This window comes from Malaya genurostris, chromosome 2, assembly GCF_030247185.1.
Source record: "Malaya genurostris strain Urasoe2022 chromosome 2, Malgen_1.1, whole genome shotgun sequence".
Classification (NCBI taxonomy): domain Eukaryota; kingdom Metazoa; phylum Arthropoda; class Insecta; order Diptera; family Culicidae; genus Malaya; species Malaya genurostris.
Window position 1 is genome coordinate 187,252,154 of NC_080571.1, and position 17,873 is coordinate 187,270,026.

A 17,873-nucleotide genomic window follows, 5' to 3' on the forward strand; every position below is an offset into this window, starting at 1 on the left:
ACAGTGACTGCATAGCCTTTCTGTATGTGAAAGACAAAAAGTTGAAAATGCATGAAATATCGAAAACTGAAAATTTCTCGAAAATATATCGCCAGAGGAAGGACTCGAACCTTCACATTTCTTCTTTCCGGAAGACGCTCTACCAACTCCGCTACTCAATATGTGTAGAACACGCTCCACAACAAAATAGGTAAAAAAGTACTGAACTTGTGCGATATTCTACACACAAGACGAGTGAAATTCTACTATTGCTCTATTGTCCTCTGTATCATGCATTTTCAACATTTCTCTCTGTCAGTTACTGATTAGTAGTGATGTGCATAAATTATGTTCAAGACTGCTTTACGTATTGATACAAATCCCAAAATAACGAATATCTTAAATTTTTCAGATACCAACATCGTAAGGTTGAAGACCACAAAAGAACAAAATCAACTGCTCAAACAAGATCTCTCTTTACCAACCAATCCAATACATGGAGTAACTGGTTTGCTGACCAACGGATGTCAATGTATCAACGGATTATGTAGCTGTTGCACAGGTGAGTAAAATTTATACAAATCATTCACATAGGACTTGAGGAATCTGTACAACTCGAAATGAGTCCGGTTCGAACGGAATATTCAAATATACACAAATACAATAAAAACATTTGTTTAAAATCATGTCTTTTATATGTTCCCCTAAGTCCCCGTTGGACGCCTGTCCCGAAGTTATAGGGTAAAGTGTGTTGAATATCGTACACCGTCACTGAAGGTGAAATGTAGCGGAATGCGAAAATCGCGTTTTATCGTGAATACGACTTACTTTACTATGGGGTGCCTTTTCAAAATTTACCCTCTGAGAGAGTGATAAGTTTTTGATCGTGAATATCTCTTGTTGTATCTAACGAATCAACATAATTTTTGTTACACCCCATCGGAAATATGATCACAATTTTATGATAAAATTTTCAGTTGTGTGACATAATCTCAAATAATTCAAAATTAAACTTTTCTGAAATGTTTGGTATGAACGAGTATCAAAGGGGCTAATCCATAAGGCGCGTTTGCCTTGCTCGTATTTTTAAAGCTCATAGATCAGAGATCTGTGAAAGAATTTATATAATCTAACTACCAATAGAATCGAAATTTTTCATCTTAAACGTGTATACAAAAGCATTGAAGTATTTCAATAGTACACTATTGAAAAATCTGTCTCATTTGACCCATGTCAACACCAGCCAATCAGAACGCGTTCTGTGAAAGGGAACAAAATAGCTGCTGCTGTACAACAAATCGTTCAAAAAAAATGTTCCGAAAAGTGTTGAATATCGCAGTAAGTTCCTCAATTTTATCCTTTTGAATGCTAGAAACGAATCCCTACAGCATATTAATAGTTTCTTTCAATAAATTATGCAAATCCGAAATGAAATAATCGACATTGAAATTCTGTATGCAACAAAAAAAAAAAGAAATGTATGAAAAAGCAACGGTGGAGAGCATTACACAAAATCAGCCGTTCTAATGGCTCTAATAGTTTTCTAAAGAACTATTAGGATATGTTGTTCGCAAATCGAAAGGAAATATCCTCAGTTTAGTGCCAATCTAGAACAGTTTGGTTAGATTTGTGCACTTTTCGCTGTGTGAAATTCACAGTAATCGAGATCAAGTGAAGCCTTCTTTGTTTTTACGGAAAATGTTCCAGAGTTCAATGTCGTAGAGAATTACGCAAATCAAATTTATCATAACTTTTTCGAAATCAAATTTATCATAACTAAGTATTCTTAGAATTTTGAAATTTTGCTTTGGGGCTGTCCATAAAAGACGTCACGCCGCAAGGGGGAGGGGGGTGTTTCATAAAACGTGACCTTTTGTGACAGGGGGGAGGGGGGAAGGTTTTTGGAATGTGACGTCCAATATTTTCAATGAGCGCACTTTTGAAATACCTAATTATATTACTGCTTTGCCCTATTTCCTGAAAAAATCTCCACAATAAACGTTTACATTCTATAGGAAAATGTGTATTTGTTGATGTAAAAGCTTCTTCTTGTAAATTCGGAAATGAATGATGCAGGCAGGCGCGTACCCAGAAAAAAATTTCGGGGGGTGTTTCAGAACATGTTGATCAATTTCCATACAAATGGAACTTTTTATATAATTATTTGAAATTTTTTTATTGTGGAGTCGTTTGTTGAAAATTATTCATTTTATTTTTTACTTATTTGAATAAAAAAGAGTTTACATAATATCATACTTTTTTGAGTTTCGGAGGGGGTTTGAACCCCTAAAACACCCCCCTGTATACGCGCCTGGATGCAGGAAATCATTTCTGTTGTGATCAGCAAAAGTGCACCGAGCGAGTAAATTAGCGAAATTAATAAATTTTGCCTAACATGAGTAAAAGAGAAAAAGATGCCTTCAAACGGTTTAACTTAAGTTATGCACTGACAATTTTTTCAGTAATTTGATTTTCTAGCATTGATAATAGTATATCATAAGAATTTCTCTTATCTGATTCTGATGCAGTTTATTCAATTGTACTCCATTTGAAAAAGGGCGGGAGATCAACGATTTCAGACGTAGATCATGTCATGTCTTATCTTGATCATATGTGATTTTTCTCCACCAACATCAAAGCTTATCGAATTATCCAATGATTGAACTTACATAAATCAAGAATCATTTTAGCTCAAAATCACTACCCATTGTGTGACGGAAGATCAGTAACGATATTGATCGATGTGATTTAAAATTCACTGATCAACTGATCATGAAAAGATTCTCCGGCAGTGATCTCGTTTTGATGAGATTTTGGGTTTTATTTTCTCAGCCCTGTATGCTACACTAAGGAAATATTATTCTTTACCTAAAACAATAATAGATCTGTGTATCCCTAGGAGGAATAAAACAGATGATTTAAATGTTTCATCAATTCCAACCAAATACTTTTGTTAATTTATATAATTGATATTGATAAAATAATTCCGATGATTTTGTAGTTTTAGGGATATTTCTTAATCTAATGACAGCATGTAATAAATCGATTCTTCCCTCATATTTGTATGGTTTGTCATACATATTGAGAATGTATTGAGATGAATTTTATTCATTTTGAATTCGTGACATGTGACATAGGAGGGGTGGGGGTTTTTTGCTTCTGTGACAATTTGTGACAAAGGGGGGATGGGGAGTCAAAAATCGTCAAAAAAAGCGTGACGTCTTTTATGGACAGCCCTTTTGCCGAGCCGTAATTGGTTTTTGAAATGTATAAAGGTTACTGTTTCGTTCCACGGGGATGATTTTAGAACTGAAAAGTAGTGTTTGTAGCAGAATTTCACAAAGAATCTGAAAATGCAACTCAAAATTATAAAATATTAGCTAAAACAACCGAAATTTTAAAAAGTTTTCATAAACTTTTCCGCATTTTTTTATTGCTTGCGCGCTGCTGTTTCGTATATTTCGCGAATTTATGCAGCATTGGGTTTTGTGTTGAAATAAAAACGAGTTGAATACAATAAAATGGGTATTGTAAGAAATCGTTTATTTTCTAAGTAACTGTCATTTATAATGCTAATAGTCATTCGTGCCATGACTATCGGATCGATCGGACGTAAATTCGGCTTTCTCCAATCGCGTGGTGAATTGTTTTATTCCGTTATCAAGGTCATTCTGTATTGTATTGTCTGCATCAGTGATAATTCGAATTAATCCGTTCTCAAGGCCGACTGTGAGCTTGTGTAAAGCAGTACTGCGTGTGGCACCGTTAGCCAGCGCCAGCTGGGCGCTGCGTATATATCGTTTACATATACATTAGAAACAGTGATAAATATATGTATATAGTGATAAAAAGAGAAACGTTTCATTGGACAGTGCAGTGAGAGACTGAAAAAAAGTGCTTTTTCCTGAAAGAGGTTTTTTGCACTCTACTGGAAGGAATATTTATCGATTGTCTCGGATCGGGTATTGGCAGCCGTTCACCGTTTTGGAGCTTAAGCTAAGTAAAACTTTATTTTCCTGTTGTTTAATACCACTTTATTTGCACCTCGATTTTGACCGCACGAACACAGGTCCGTGATATGACAAGCAATATAGAATTGCCTGACCTTCCCCCAGATGATCGAATGGATGCTTCTGATGGCAATAAAGCTCGCATTAGAAGCTATCCCGGTGGGCTTGCACTCCCGGCCGGACCGTATGCGGTTTACATCCGGACCAAAGCCAATGGTAAAAAATTGAACCTTCTAAGACTTTCAAAGGACCTGTCCTCACGATACAATACTGTACAAAAAATTGAAAAACTACGCCCGGACAAGCTTAGGGTCTTGTTAGCCAGTGCAAAACAGGCTAATGAGATCGTTCAAAGTGAGCACTTCACGCGGGAGTGTCGCGTATACGTACCAGCTCGCGAAGTCGAGATAGACGGCGTGATCACCGATCCGAGTCTGACTTGCGAGGACGTTCTTAAGCCTGTGGTAGGCGGTTTTAAAAACCCCTCTACTCAAGTACGTTAAGATACTGGACTGCAAGCAATGGCGTTCAGTATCAACCGCTGAGGATGGGACTAAGTCCTATATCCCATCAGACTCGTATCGGGTGACTTTCGCTGGCTCGGCTTTGCCTAATTACGTCCTCCTGGACCGAGTCCGTTTACCTGGTCGTCTTTTTGTGCCGCGGGTCATGAACTGCACCAATTGCAAACAATTGGGACATACAGCATCCCATTGTTGCAATAAATCCCGGTGTATAAAGTGTGGAGGGAGTCATGCGGATAACTCCTGCAGTGGAAACAATGAAAAGTGTCTTTACTGTAAGGAGGGGCCGCATGACCTCTCTAATTGTCCCGTGTACAAATTGCGTAAGGATAAAATGAAGCGTTCACTCAAGCAACATTCCAAACGCTCATTTGCGGAAATGTTGAAATGTGCTACGCCACCTACCGAAAATCCTTACGTTTACTTGTCAACTGACGAGAGCGAATATGATGACCCCCTCGAAGGTACATCTTCGGCTGTCCCTCATAGATCATCAATCAGAAAGAGAAGAAATAAATCTTCTCGAAAGCTCCCTAGTAAGGGTTAAGAGATGTCCTCGGATGGGCCTCGAAAAATTACAACAACTGGTAGTGATGACAAAAAACCAGAGAAAAAAGCTCCAAGCCTTGGAAAATTAAATTCCGAGCAGGAATTTCCATCACTTCCTGGGACTTTAAAACCCCCGAAAGTCCCTAAAGATCAGTCAGAGAATTTACCAGATACTGGGTTTGTTAAATTCTCTGATATTGTGGACTGGATCATGACTACTTTCAATATTTCTGAACCTCTTAAAAGCCTGATAATGGCTTTTATTCCTACAGTTAGAACATTCTTGAAGCAGTTGACTGCAAAATGGCCCCTTCTTTCAGCGATCGTATCCATCGATGGCTAAGTCACCCACCGAGGTCACTGTTATACAGTGGAATTATAGAAGTATCATCCCAAAAATAGATCCTTTCAAATTTCTAGTAAATAATCTGAAATGTGACGCATTTGCATTGTGCGAAACTTGGCTAACTTCTGAAATACCCTTAAACGTCCACGATTTTAACATTATTCGTCTGGATCGAGATGATCCCTATCAAGGAGTACTTTTGGGGATCAAAAAGTGCTATTCTTTCTATCGCATTAACCTCCCCTCGATACCAGGTATTGAAGTTGTCGCATGTCATGTTACAATCAAAGGCAAGGACCTTTGCATTGCTTCCATCTACATTCCTCCAAGAGCCTCGGTTGGGTATCAGCGGCTCAGTGATATCATTGAGCTCCTTCCCGCACCGACGTTGGTTTTAGGAGACTTTAACTCACACGGTACGGGATGGGGCTGTCTTCACGACGATAACAGATCAGCTATGATCCATGATATCTGCGCCAACTTCAATATGACAATCTTGAATATTTATTTATTTATTTATTTATTTATTATTCCTTCATCTGACCAGATATAGTCTACATGAAGCATTGGAAGGGGAAAAGCCCAATTGAAGATCCAAACAGAAACTATCTTCAATTTGGCATAAAAACCCCTTCTTCTTTTCTAATTTCTATGGTTGGCTGAACTGACAATATAATCACATCACAAACAGTTTAATGTTACATAAATTGACATATTGGTTTTTACATAAATTCTTATACACTAAGTAAATTTCTTAAGTCTATCTTTAAAATTATCACATGAAATGGAAAAGTCGAAAAAATCATAGACATTGTTAAAAATACAACACATCCCCCTTATGGGTTCGTTCTGTCCATAATCAGTACGTTGATGGTCAAGTCTTAAAAAGTTCCTCGATCTTAAAGTTCTAGGTGGTACGTTAATATTAACTCGAGAAAGTATATATGGAGCGTCAATTTGACCGATTAATAATTTTCCAATAAAAGCGGCCCTAAAGATATTCCTTCTTTTGGCAAGCGTGTCCATACCAAGCAATCTGCAGCGATCTGTATAGGGTGGTAATTCTGTAGGATTACGCCATGGCAGAGATCTTAGAGCATAACGAATGAACCTAGCTTGAACTGATTCAATTCGGTTAATCCAGACATCTATGTAAGGACTCCAAACTACAGATGAAGTTTCAAGGACTGATCGCACAAGGGTGAAGTACAGTGATCGAAGACAATATGGATCTTTGAACTCTTTTGCTATTTTGAATATGAATCCAAGATTTCGGTTGGCTTGAGCAATAATATGACAGTAGTGGTCTCTGAAGGACAGCTGTGTATCCAGTAGTACACCAATATCTCTGACAACTGATACTCTCTCGAGACGTTCTCCGGAAACAGTGTAGCTCCAAACAACAGGCTTTTTCTTGCGTGTGAAGGTAATTACAGAACATTTGGATACACTTAGCGTCAATCGGTTACGCGTACACCAATCACAGAAAACATCGAGCTGTTTTTGCAAAACAATGCAGTCCTCTTCGGATCGAATGATGAGGAAGAGTTTTAGATCATCTGCATAAATAAGCTTACATCCTGGTGGCAGGATAAAGCAAATATCATTAAAAAATAAAGAAAACAGCAAAGGTCCTAGGTTGCTACCCTGAGGTACGCCTGACAAGTTGGAGAAATTATCTGACTCGTTATTCCCAAGTTTGACAGAGAGAGTTCTACCAACGAGATACGATCTGATCCATTCAGTGAATGTTTTGGAAGCACCCAGTTTTCGAATTTTCGCAAGTAAAATAGCGTGATCCACGCGATCGAATGCTGCTTTGAGATCAGTATAAATCGTGTCCACCTGTGCCCCATCTTACATACTTCGAATGCAATGCGATGTAAAATGAGCAAGGTTTGTAGCTGTAGATCTGCCTGGGAAAAATCCATGTTGATCTGTCGATATGTATGTTTTAATTTCACTGAACAGAACATTGCTCACGAGAATCTCGAATAATTTAGATCCGGCGCAGAGTGATGTAATTCCACGATAGTTTTCTACATTTTGCTTATTTCCTTTTTTAAATACGGGAAACATGTATGATTTTTTCCAGCATTGCGGAAATATTCCTTGCGAGAGCGACTGATTGAATATAAGTTTTAAGGGAGAGCACAAAGCATTTGCACATCTTTTCAATATAATAGCAGGAATGCCATCTGGACCAGACGATGATGATGACTTCAACTTATTCAATGCAGTGAGTATATCAGCGTTGGTGAACTGGATGTTATTAAGGCTTAGTACATCACAAGGAACATCTCTTAGACCGGACTCCACCTGTGCTGAAGTAGATGGCACAGTCTCAAAAACACTTGAAAAGTGTTTAGCAAACAGCTTGCAGATTTCACCAGAAAAAAATGAAAAAATGGGAGAAATGAGACGAATTCCTGCACCACCAGCAAGATCAAGTGCGCTGGATTTATCTCTTTGCTCGACATCACTACGGTTGGACTGCACGTGGAAGGTGATCCCTGATCCCCACGGTAGCGATCATCTACCTATCGTGATTTCAATCGCCTACGGATTAAGACCATCGGAGACAATCAATCTTTCGTATGACCTCACACGAAATATTGATTGGAAATGCTACGCAAATTTGATATCTGAGAAAGAAACACAAGAACTTCTTTTGATATCTGAGAAACAACACAAGAACTTCCTCCGGAGGAAGAGTACACGTTTTTGGCTGGCTTGATTCTCGACACCGCGACTCAAGCTCATACGAAACGTGTACCCGGCGCGATAACTAACATCCGTCCCCCCAACACGTGGTGGGACAAAGAGTGCTCAGAATTAAACGCGGAGAGAACTTCATCATTTGTCGAGTTTAGGAAAAACGGAACACCTGATAATTTTAGAAACTACGCGGCATTAGACGCTAAAATAAAAAGCTTGGTTAAGGTGAAGAAAAGTGAATATTGGCGTCGATTCGTAGACGGATTATCGAGAGAAACATCAATGAGCACTCTTTGGAACACAGCCCGACAAATGCGCAACAAAAACACCACAAACGAAAGCGAGGAATATTCTAACCGCTGGATATTCGACTTCGCTAATAAAGTATGCCCAGACTCTGCTCCGGACCAGAGGATCTCCCGTGCCGTGACGTCAAATACAAACGAAACACCGTTTTCGATGGTAGAGTTCTCACTTGCGCTCTTATCGTGTAACAATAAAGCTCCGGGATTAGGCAAAATCAAATTCAACTTATTGAAAAAACTGCCTGACTCAGCCAAAAGACGTTTATTGAATTTATTTAATAAGCTTCTTGAGAATGATATTGTCCCACACGACTGAAGACAAGCAAGAGTTATTGCCATTCAAAAACCAGGGAAACCAGCCTCCGATCACAATTCGTATCGGCCGATTGCTATGCTTTCCTGTATCCGGAAATTGTTCGAAAAAATGATTCTGTTCCGTCTAGACAATTGGGTCGAGACTAATGGCTTACTTTCAGATACACAATTCGGCTCCCGCAGGGGCAAAGAAACGAACGATTGTCTTGCGTTGCTCTAAACCGAAATTCAAATGGCATTTGCTCGTAAAGAACAAATGGGGTCAGTTTTTCTAGACATCAAGGGGGCTTTTGATTCAGTTTCCATAAACATCCTATCTGAGAAGTTGCATCAGCATGGTATTTCACCAATTTTGAATAACTTTTTGTATAATCTGTTGTCCGAGAAATACATGTATTTCGCACATAGTGATTTGTCGACAATACGATTCAGTTACATGGGTCTTCCTCAGGGCTCATGCTTAAGCCCCCTTTTATACAACTTTTACGTAAACAACATTGGTGAATGTATCAACACATCTTGCACGCTAAGACAACTTGCCGACAACAGCGTTGTGTCTATTATAGGACCCAAAGCTGCCGATCTCCAAGGACCATTACAAGATACCCTCGACAACTTGTCGACGTGGGCTCTTCAAATGGGTATCGAGTTCTCTACGGAGAAAACTGAGCTGGTTGTATTTTCAAGGAAACGAGAACCAGCACAATTACAGTTTTAACTAGGGGGTGAAACCATAGCTCAGGTCTTCACATTTAAATACCTCGGGGTCTGGTTCGACTCCAAAGGCACCTGGGGATGTCACATTAGGTATCTGAAACAAAAATGCCAGCAGAGAATATTTTCTTCGTACAATAACCGGAACTTGGTGGAGTGCCCACCCAGGAGACCTGATCAGGCTTTAATAAACAACGATATTGTCCGTAATGGAATATGGATGCTACTGCTTCCGATCCGACGCGAACACCCATTTCATTAAACTGGAAAGAATTCAGTATCGTTGTTTGCGTATTGCCTTAGGTTGCATGCAGTCGACTCATACGATGAGTCTCGAAGTGCTCGCGGGCGTCTTACCGTTGAAAAATCGATTCTGGGATCTCTCATATCGATTGCTAATCCGATGTGATATCTTGAATCCGATGGTGATTGAAAGCTTCGAAAGGCTTGTCGAGTTCAATTCTCAGAACCGTTTTATGTCCTTGTATTTTGATTACATGGCTCAGAATATTAATCCTTCTTCGTTTGTTTAAAACCGTGCTCATTTCTTGGATACTTCTGATTCTACTGTGTTTTTCGACACATCCATGAGAGAAAAATTTGTGAAATTCCGGATCACGTGCGCCCTCAAGTGGCCCCAAATATTATTTATAATGAATTTAGAACAGTCAACTGTGAAAAGGTGTCTTACAATGACGGATCAAACATCAACGAGTCCACAGGCTTCGGCATCTTCAATCAAAACATCATCGCTTCTTAAAAACTCAGCGATCCGGCTTCAGTTTACGTCGCAGAATTAGCTGCTATTCAGTACACCCTCGAGATCATTGAAACCTTGCCCAAAGACCATTACTCCATTGTCACGGACAGTCTAAGCTCAATAGAAGCTCTCCGGGCAATGAAGCCAGGAAAGTATCCCCCTTATTTCCTGGGGATAATTCGGGAACATTTGAGAACTTTATCTGAACGGTCTTATTTAATATCGTTAGTCTGGGTCCCTTCGCATTGTTCCATTTCGGGAAATGAAAAGGCAGACTCATTGGCTAAAGTAGGTGCATTGGAAGGTGATATTTATGAAAGACCAATCTGCTTCAATGATTTTTTCAGTATCTCTCGTCAGAAAACTCTCGAAAGTTGGCAAACTTCATGGAGCAATGGCGAACTGGGACGATGGCTACATTCCATTATCCCTAGAGTATCGACGAAACCTTGGTTCACGGGGATGAACGTGAGTCGCGATTTCATTCGTGTTATGTCGCGGCTCATGTCAAATCACTACACCTTCAACGCACATCTCCGGCGTGTTGGTCTTGCGGAGAGCGGTCTCTGCACCTGTGGCGACGGTTATCAGGACATCGAGCATGTCGTGTGGTCGTGCGTAGAGTATCGTGACGCCAGGTCGAAGCTACTGGAATCCCTTAGGGCCCGAGGTAGACCACCTGAGGTTCCGGTTCGGGATGTGTTGGCGGGATAGTTTATATATGCTTCTCATATACCAGTACCTGTGTGTGTGTGTGTGTGTGTGTGTGTGTGTGTGTGTGTGTGTGTGTGTGTGTGTTTAACATTGATATACAAGTGTAATGTGATATTCCTCACTCAGAAAGTATAAACTCCACCTACAAGTTCGACACTAACATCCGCCCGATTCTCTCGATCCCCGTCCCTTTCCACCATCTTCATTGGAACTAACAAGATCTTTCTTTTTGTCACTAACTTTTTCGTTCCCCCTTCCCTGTCTTCTTCATCTCGATGGCAACTAATTAGATCTCTATCGTTTTCAGACATTTTGTTCCCACACCCCCTTTTTTACCCCGTTTCCACAATATTTACTTTTTTTTCATTCTCTTCCGTAACATCACCATCATCGTCCACGGAAGACCGCTCCAGTCGAAAACCAGCATGCGGGCCACCCGCCGGGCCTGGGGGTGTTTCCCGCGGACCCACACGGACCGAAGGATGCGGCCAACATGGATATTCGCCAATGCCATATGGAAGACCCTCATGCAATATCCATTACACCGGTCACTGCCGATCGCCAGCTGAAAGCTGAATTCTCGAGAATCCGCTACTACATTACATAATGATACTATTCTAGTTTTAAGTTAGTCGTAATTGAGATTAATAAATACCCTTGGCATCTTAGAGCTTAAGCAGTCCAATTCTGTTGAGTTCAATGCATTGATGTGAATGTGAAATAGTATAATTAAATGGTTCATAAAAAGTGTTATTGTTTAATTGTATATATATTTACGAAGATTGTGGTTTTGTTGTGGTTTTAAGACTAATACTAAAATTTTTCAACAGTTCAACTATATTGCTTTGTAATAAATAAACCATGTATAGCTTATTCTTATGTTTTATGGGAACAATTACTAATGTCTAAGGTAGGTAGACAAAACTCTATACATTTCCTTCGAATTATTTAATAAATGTGTAAAATATGAGTGAAAAGTCAACAAAAATATTAATTTATTGCATCAAAACCAGTTGATAACAATAAAAAAATACATAATCGACTGTAAATGAATCAAATTTCAACATTGTTTTGTTGTATTAAATAATAAACAACTCGAATAAACGTCGTCAAGCAAAGCAAAGTCTTAGTATTACATTTATTGTTGAATATGACCATTTGTTTCAACAGACTTCGCAGCCAAGGAGTGCCGGAACCGTATTGGGAGAATACTGAATCCACACCAGGAAAATGTCCGGGTGTGGAAGTCTTGGAATTACATTCCTTTTGAGAAATTTTGCCTTTCTGCTTTAACAGACTTCGCAGCCGACTCATAGCATAGCTTCGATTACATGGCTAGTGCTACGATTCTATTGACACAACAGAAATAATACTTTCTACTTATTCGAAGATGATCATGAAAGTCAATTAGAATGGAATATATTGGCATTGAATGTATTCGATAAGTAAATTCGACCGCGCTCTATCATGCGAGTCAAGTAAATACTTTTACGTAAATTCTATCTCATCGACGGGAAGGGCCTGGTGAACGACTGGCAAAGATATCGAAAATACTCGAATGTTATTTCGTCTTCAATCGTTCTTTTGAATGAGAATGCATGCTTGCTACTAAACTCAGGCATATGGTTAGCAAGTTGGTCAATACATATACATATAGCCTCATGTTAGTCATTCATAATTACTCATGCTTTATAGCTCTAGTGTAAGAGTAATCACTAATAATAACGATTGAATTAGCATATATTCAAAGTGTGAAAGATTCAATAATCCATTACGTCCAGTCTTTTTTACAAGCCAATATAACGAGAGGTAAACCCACTGCGCTCAATCATTGAAAAAAGTTCTTGGTTCTATGTGTCCGTTTTTCTTGTTATGCTTTGTGTGACGGTTCATTCAATTGAAGCGGCATTTTATGACGCTACATTTCACCTTAAACCGGCGAAACAAAACTAGCAATTTTTTTCTAAACTGGTCTCAAAACTACACACATCGATAGCCATTATCAGTAGGCAACTAAACAAACCGATTCCGGCTATCCTGGTTCCGGGTCCCCGGTTCCGGAATCGCCGGAAATAGTAGTCATATATTCCAAAATGGATCTCACTCACTTCTCTCCGCGATGGTTTGACCGATTTCCACAAACTTAAAATCAAATGAAAGCTCTCACAGTCCCATACGGAATTCCTGAATATCATCCGACTTCCGGTTCCGGAGTTATAGGGTAAAAAACACCGTCACTTAAACCGATGAAACAAAAATCGTACAAAAATTTCTAAACTGGACTCAAAACCGATATTCTCAACCTTAGTGTCAAATGAAAGGTCTTATAATCCTACCAAAAACTACTGTATATTTTCGGATACGTCGTTCAGAGTACGATGGCAAAAACGTGCAAAATATTCAAAATTTGAATAACAACTAGTAGAGTTTGTACGTCGTGTTAGGTGATGGCCGTACGAACCGACTTCGATCATACCGGTTCTTGGGTTCCGGTGCTGGAAGTACCGTTTTTTAGGGATGACCTACGCGACCTTTTTTTAAGGATGACCTACACGAGCAAAACAATGTTTCATTCTGAATGTTATACTAGTTAATGCACAAACAATGTACTACTGTTTTGAATAGAAAAGCACAGTATTATATATGAGAAAGGTATCATTACACCACTAGGTGGATTAAAACAGGTTTTATGTAGCTATCATAATGGATTGTGAAATCTTGCAAGAATTGCTGGAAATAGTAAAGTAACGAATAAATTTACAATGATAACTCGTTTTGTTATTAATTTTTTATACAGACAGTGAGAAATGTATGAATGTATTGAAGTGCCGCTGTCAACATTTTTTGTCATTTTTAGTATATTTTAGTGAAAAGTTAATAATATCTAAGAAAAACCTGTTTCAATCCACCTAGTGGTGGCCTTTCTCATATATAATACTGTGGTAATCTATTCAAAATGTTTCTCTTCGGTTTTTGAAAGAAACCAAGGGATTGTTTGTGCATTTACTAGTATAACATGAAGAATGAAACAGTTCTCTGATCGGTTAGACCATTCATTAGAAAACGAAGTGGGTTCATTATTATATGTACTTCAAGCACCAGAAACTGAGAACCGGTATAATCGAAGTCGGTTCGTACGGCCACCAACTAACATGACGTTCAAACCATGTGCTAGTTTTTATTCAAATTTTTAAGATTTATACAATTTTGCCATCGCACTCTAAATGACGATTTAAACTTTTGTTGTATCCGAAAATGTGCAATAATTTTTGGTAGGACCATAAGATCTTTCATTTGCCCCAAGATTGGGAATAACGGTTTTGAGTCCATTTTACAACCTTTTTTACGGTTTTTGTTCCGCCAGTTTAAGTGATGGTGTATAATATTGAACACACTTTACCCTATAACTTCGGAACCGAAAGTCGGATCCAGATGAAATTAAAAAATTCTGTATGGGACCGTGAGATCGTTTAGTTGCCTATTAGCTATCAATTTGTGTAGTTTTGAGACTAGTTTAGAAAGTTTTGTTCTTTTTTTGTTTTGCCGGTTTAAGTAAGTGACGGTGTACAATATTGAACACTCTTTACCCTATAACTCCGGAACCGAAAGTCGGATCCGAATGAAATTCAGGAATTTTATATGGGACCGTGAGACCTCCTATTTGTATCTACGTTTGTTGAAATAGGTCAAACCATCTGTGAGAAATGTGAGTGAGATCCATTTTGGGATATATGACCACTATTTCCGGTGCTTCCGGAACCGGATACCGGGAACCAGGATAGCCGGAACCGGTTTGTTTATTTGCCTACTGATAATGACTATCGATTTGTGTAGTTTTGAGACCATTTTAAATTTTTTTAAACGTACTTTGTTTCGCTGGTTTAAGTGACGGTGTACAATATTGAACACACTTTACCCTATAACTCCGGAACTGGAAGTCGGATCCGGATGAAACTAAGGAATTTCATATGGGATCGTGAGACCTTCCATTTGAATCCAAGTTTGTGTGATACATATGACCACTATTTCCGGTGCTTCCGGAAGCGGAGACCGGGAACCAGAATAGCCGGAGTCGGTTTGTTTTAGTGTCCTACTGATAATGACTCGATTTGTGTAGTTTTGGGATTTTTTTTACGTATTTAGTTTCGCCGGTTTAAGTGGCGTTGTACTATATTAAACACACTTTACCCTATAACTCCGGAACCGGAAGTCGGATCCGGATGAAATTCAGAAGTTCCGTATGGGACAATGAGACCTTTCGCTTGAATCTAAGTTTGTCTAAATCGGTTCAACCATCTCCGAGAAAACCTAATGAGATTATTTGACACACGCACACATACACACACAGACATTGCTCAGCTCGATGAACTGAGTCGAATGGTATATGACACTTGGCCCTCCGGGGCAATTTCTACTAGTCGGTTTTTCAAGTGATTGCATAACCTTTCTATATAAGAAAGGCAAAATTCGAGTGTTGGTAAAATAATGGATTGAAGATTGTAAACCCTGTTTAAAGGATACAAAGGTACTTCTTCCTCTCCTCTTCAGAGATGGTCATAAGCATATAGCATAAGCATTGATACGGAAGAGAGCGTAGTAAGTGTCATTATAATGAGGGGTTCATGAGAAGAATCGTATAATTCTAAGAGAATCGATACATATTAAAGGCCATAGAAACATTTTCCATACCTTAGATATGGCTATATGGGGGGTGGATGTAGTAAATCCCTTTATAAATAAGGGTACTGTGTCCGGCTGTTCAGCCATCCATGGAAGTTGACCATCAATGTCAACTTCCCTCTCTGAGCAGCCTAGATAGCCGTGTAGTGTCGGTAGCGGTTTCCCAACTGGCTAAGAATAACGCTACGGTCCACCTGTACCGGTGGTATAAGTCCACCAAACAGGTAAGCCGTGTGGCATCCGGCGGAATTATTTTTTACCAAGATTTGATCCACTGGTTTCCTGTTCCATGTCGTAAAAGGCCACAAAAATAGGAAATCCTAAGTCAAGGTGTATTTCCGTGCCGATGGCTGAATGGCTGCAGGAGGTTAAACATTGCAGTCGTGAACGGAATATCTTGGGTTTTTCCCTTACTGGATACACGCAATGCTTAGCAATCGACTTCTTTGTTCATCGCTTCGGCAAGCAGAGATTAGAAAGCTGAGTGTCTGTGGGTGTCCTCAAGGTGGTGTACTATCCCCACTTTTATGGAACCTAGTCGCTGATGGTTTGTTAAAGAAACTTAATAACCTTGGATTTCCGACTTATGGTTTTGCCGACGATTATCATATATTGATGACCGGTATAAGCATTAACACTCTCTTTGATTTAATGCAGCAAGCCCTGCGATCTGTTGAACAATGGTGTTGTCAGGTTGGATTATCTGTAAATCCGGGCTAAACATCAATGGTGCTTTTCACTCATCGTAGAATAATTACAGGAGCTCGTCCGTTGCAGTTCTTTGGTTCAGAGGTCACTGTGGTCGATCAAGTTAAATATGTCGGGGTTATTCTTGACTCAAAACTGAATTGGTCTGCTCATATTGACTTCAGGATTGAAAGAGCTTGCATGGCTTTCGGCCAATGCAGGCGAGCTTTTGGAAAATCATGGGGACTCAAACCCAGATATATTCATTGGATCTACACAACTATTGTTAGACCAATTTTAGCATATGGATGTCTTGTATGGTGGCAGAAAGGAGAAGTCGCGACAGTTCAGTCAAAGCTAAATCATCTCCAAAGGATGGTCCTAATGGCGATGACAGGAGCATTCACGACAACTCCTCATGCTGCTCTAGAGGCGCTACTGTGTATTAAACCACTACATATGTTCCTAAAACAAGAAGCATTATCTTGTGCATACCGTCTTAAGGTTACAGGGCTTTGGAACAGTAACCCATTAGATTATGCTACCAGCCACACTCGCTTGTGGTCTCAAATGGTTACGTGGGATGAGTATTTACTCGCTCCTAGTGACCTAACTCTCACATGCAGTTTTCCTTTCAAAACATTCAATGTGAGCTATCCTCTTCGTCAGGAATGGTTGTCTGGTTGTCTGGAACGACAACTTGATGAACACATAGTTTGTTATACGGACGGTTCTCTGTTGAATGGTCGTGCTGGTGCTGGTGTCTACTGTCGTGAAATGAGGCTGGAGCAGTCTCATTCACTTGGTAGATACTGTACTGTGTTCCAAGCAGAAATCTACGCAATTCTGTGTGGAGTACAATCGGCACTTCAGCAGAGAATCTGTGGTAAACGTATTAATTTTTGTTCCGACAGTCAGGCAGCCTTAAAAGCACTCAGTTCGAATGACTCACGGTCGAATCTAGTGATCGCATGTTGAACTCAAATTGAAGACCTCAGCATTTCAAATGCTGTTTACTTCTTATGGGTACCCGGCCATTCTGGTATTACTGGAAATGAATGGGCTGATGAGTTGGCTAGAGCTGGTGCAACGAATGATTTCGTTGGTCCTGAACCAGCTTTACCACTTTCAACTAGTTGGATAAAGCACAAGATTCGTTCTTGGGCTGCATCCAAACATGCCAGCTACTGGCGCAGCTTGCAAACTTGCGCTCAGACAAAAGCATTTCTACCAGATTTAAATCTGAAAATGTCAAAGTGTCTACTGCATTTCTCCAAGTATCATTGCAGTATTCTGGTCAGAGCTTTGACTGGACATTGCAAACTCAATTATCTCATGGCTACTATTCAACGTACTGAGTATTATTCGTATGATTTGTGTGAATGCGATTGTGGTACTTCATATCATCTGATATGTAACTGTCCCGCATTGACGCAGCTACGTATCCGGGTTTTTGGTTCTCCATACATGGTTGAGTCTGTGTATGCGGAGCTAAAATTGAAGGATATTATCTCGTTTCTCACCCAATGTGGTAAGGAGCTATAGTCAGAAGGGTTCATCGTTCTTCCTGGA

The 17,873-nt window shown here is 39.6% G+C and overlaps 1 protein-coding gene across 1 annotated transcript in view; it reads left to right on the forward strand.

Annotated features, from left to right (window-relative positions):
- Window positions 1-17,873, forward strand: part of LOC131432721 (uncharacterized) — a 175,977-nt gene that overhangs the window by 9,024 nt on the left and 149,080 nt on the right. Inside the window, exon 2 of the mRNA XM_058599191.1 lies at window positions 392-541. Within this exon, the coding sequence (XP_058455174.1) occupies window positions 392-541 (150 nt within the window). The remainder of the gene's footprint in view (window positions 1-391; window positions 542-17,873) is intronic.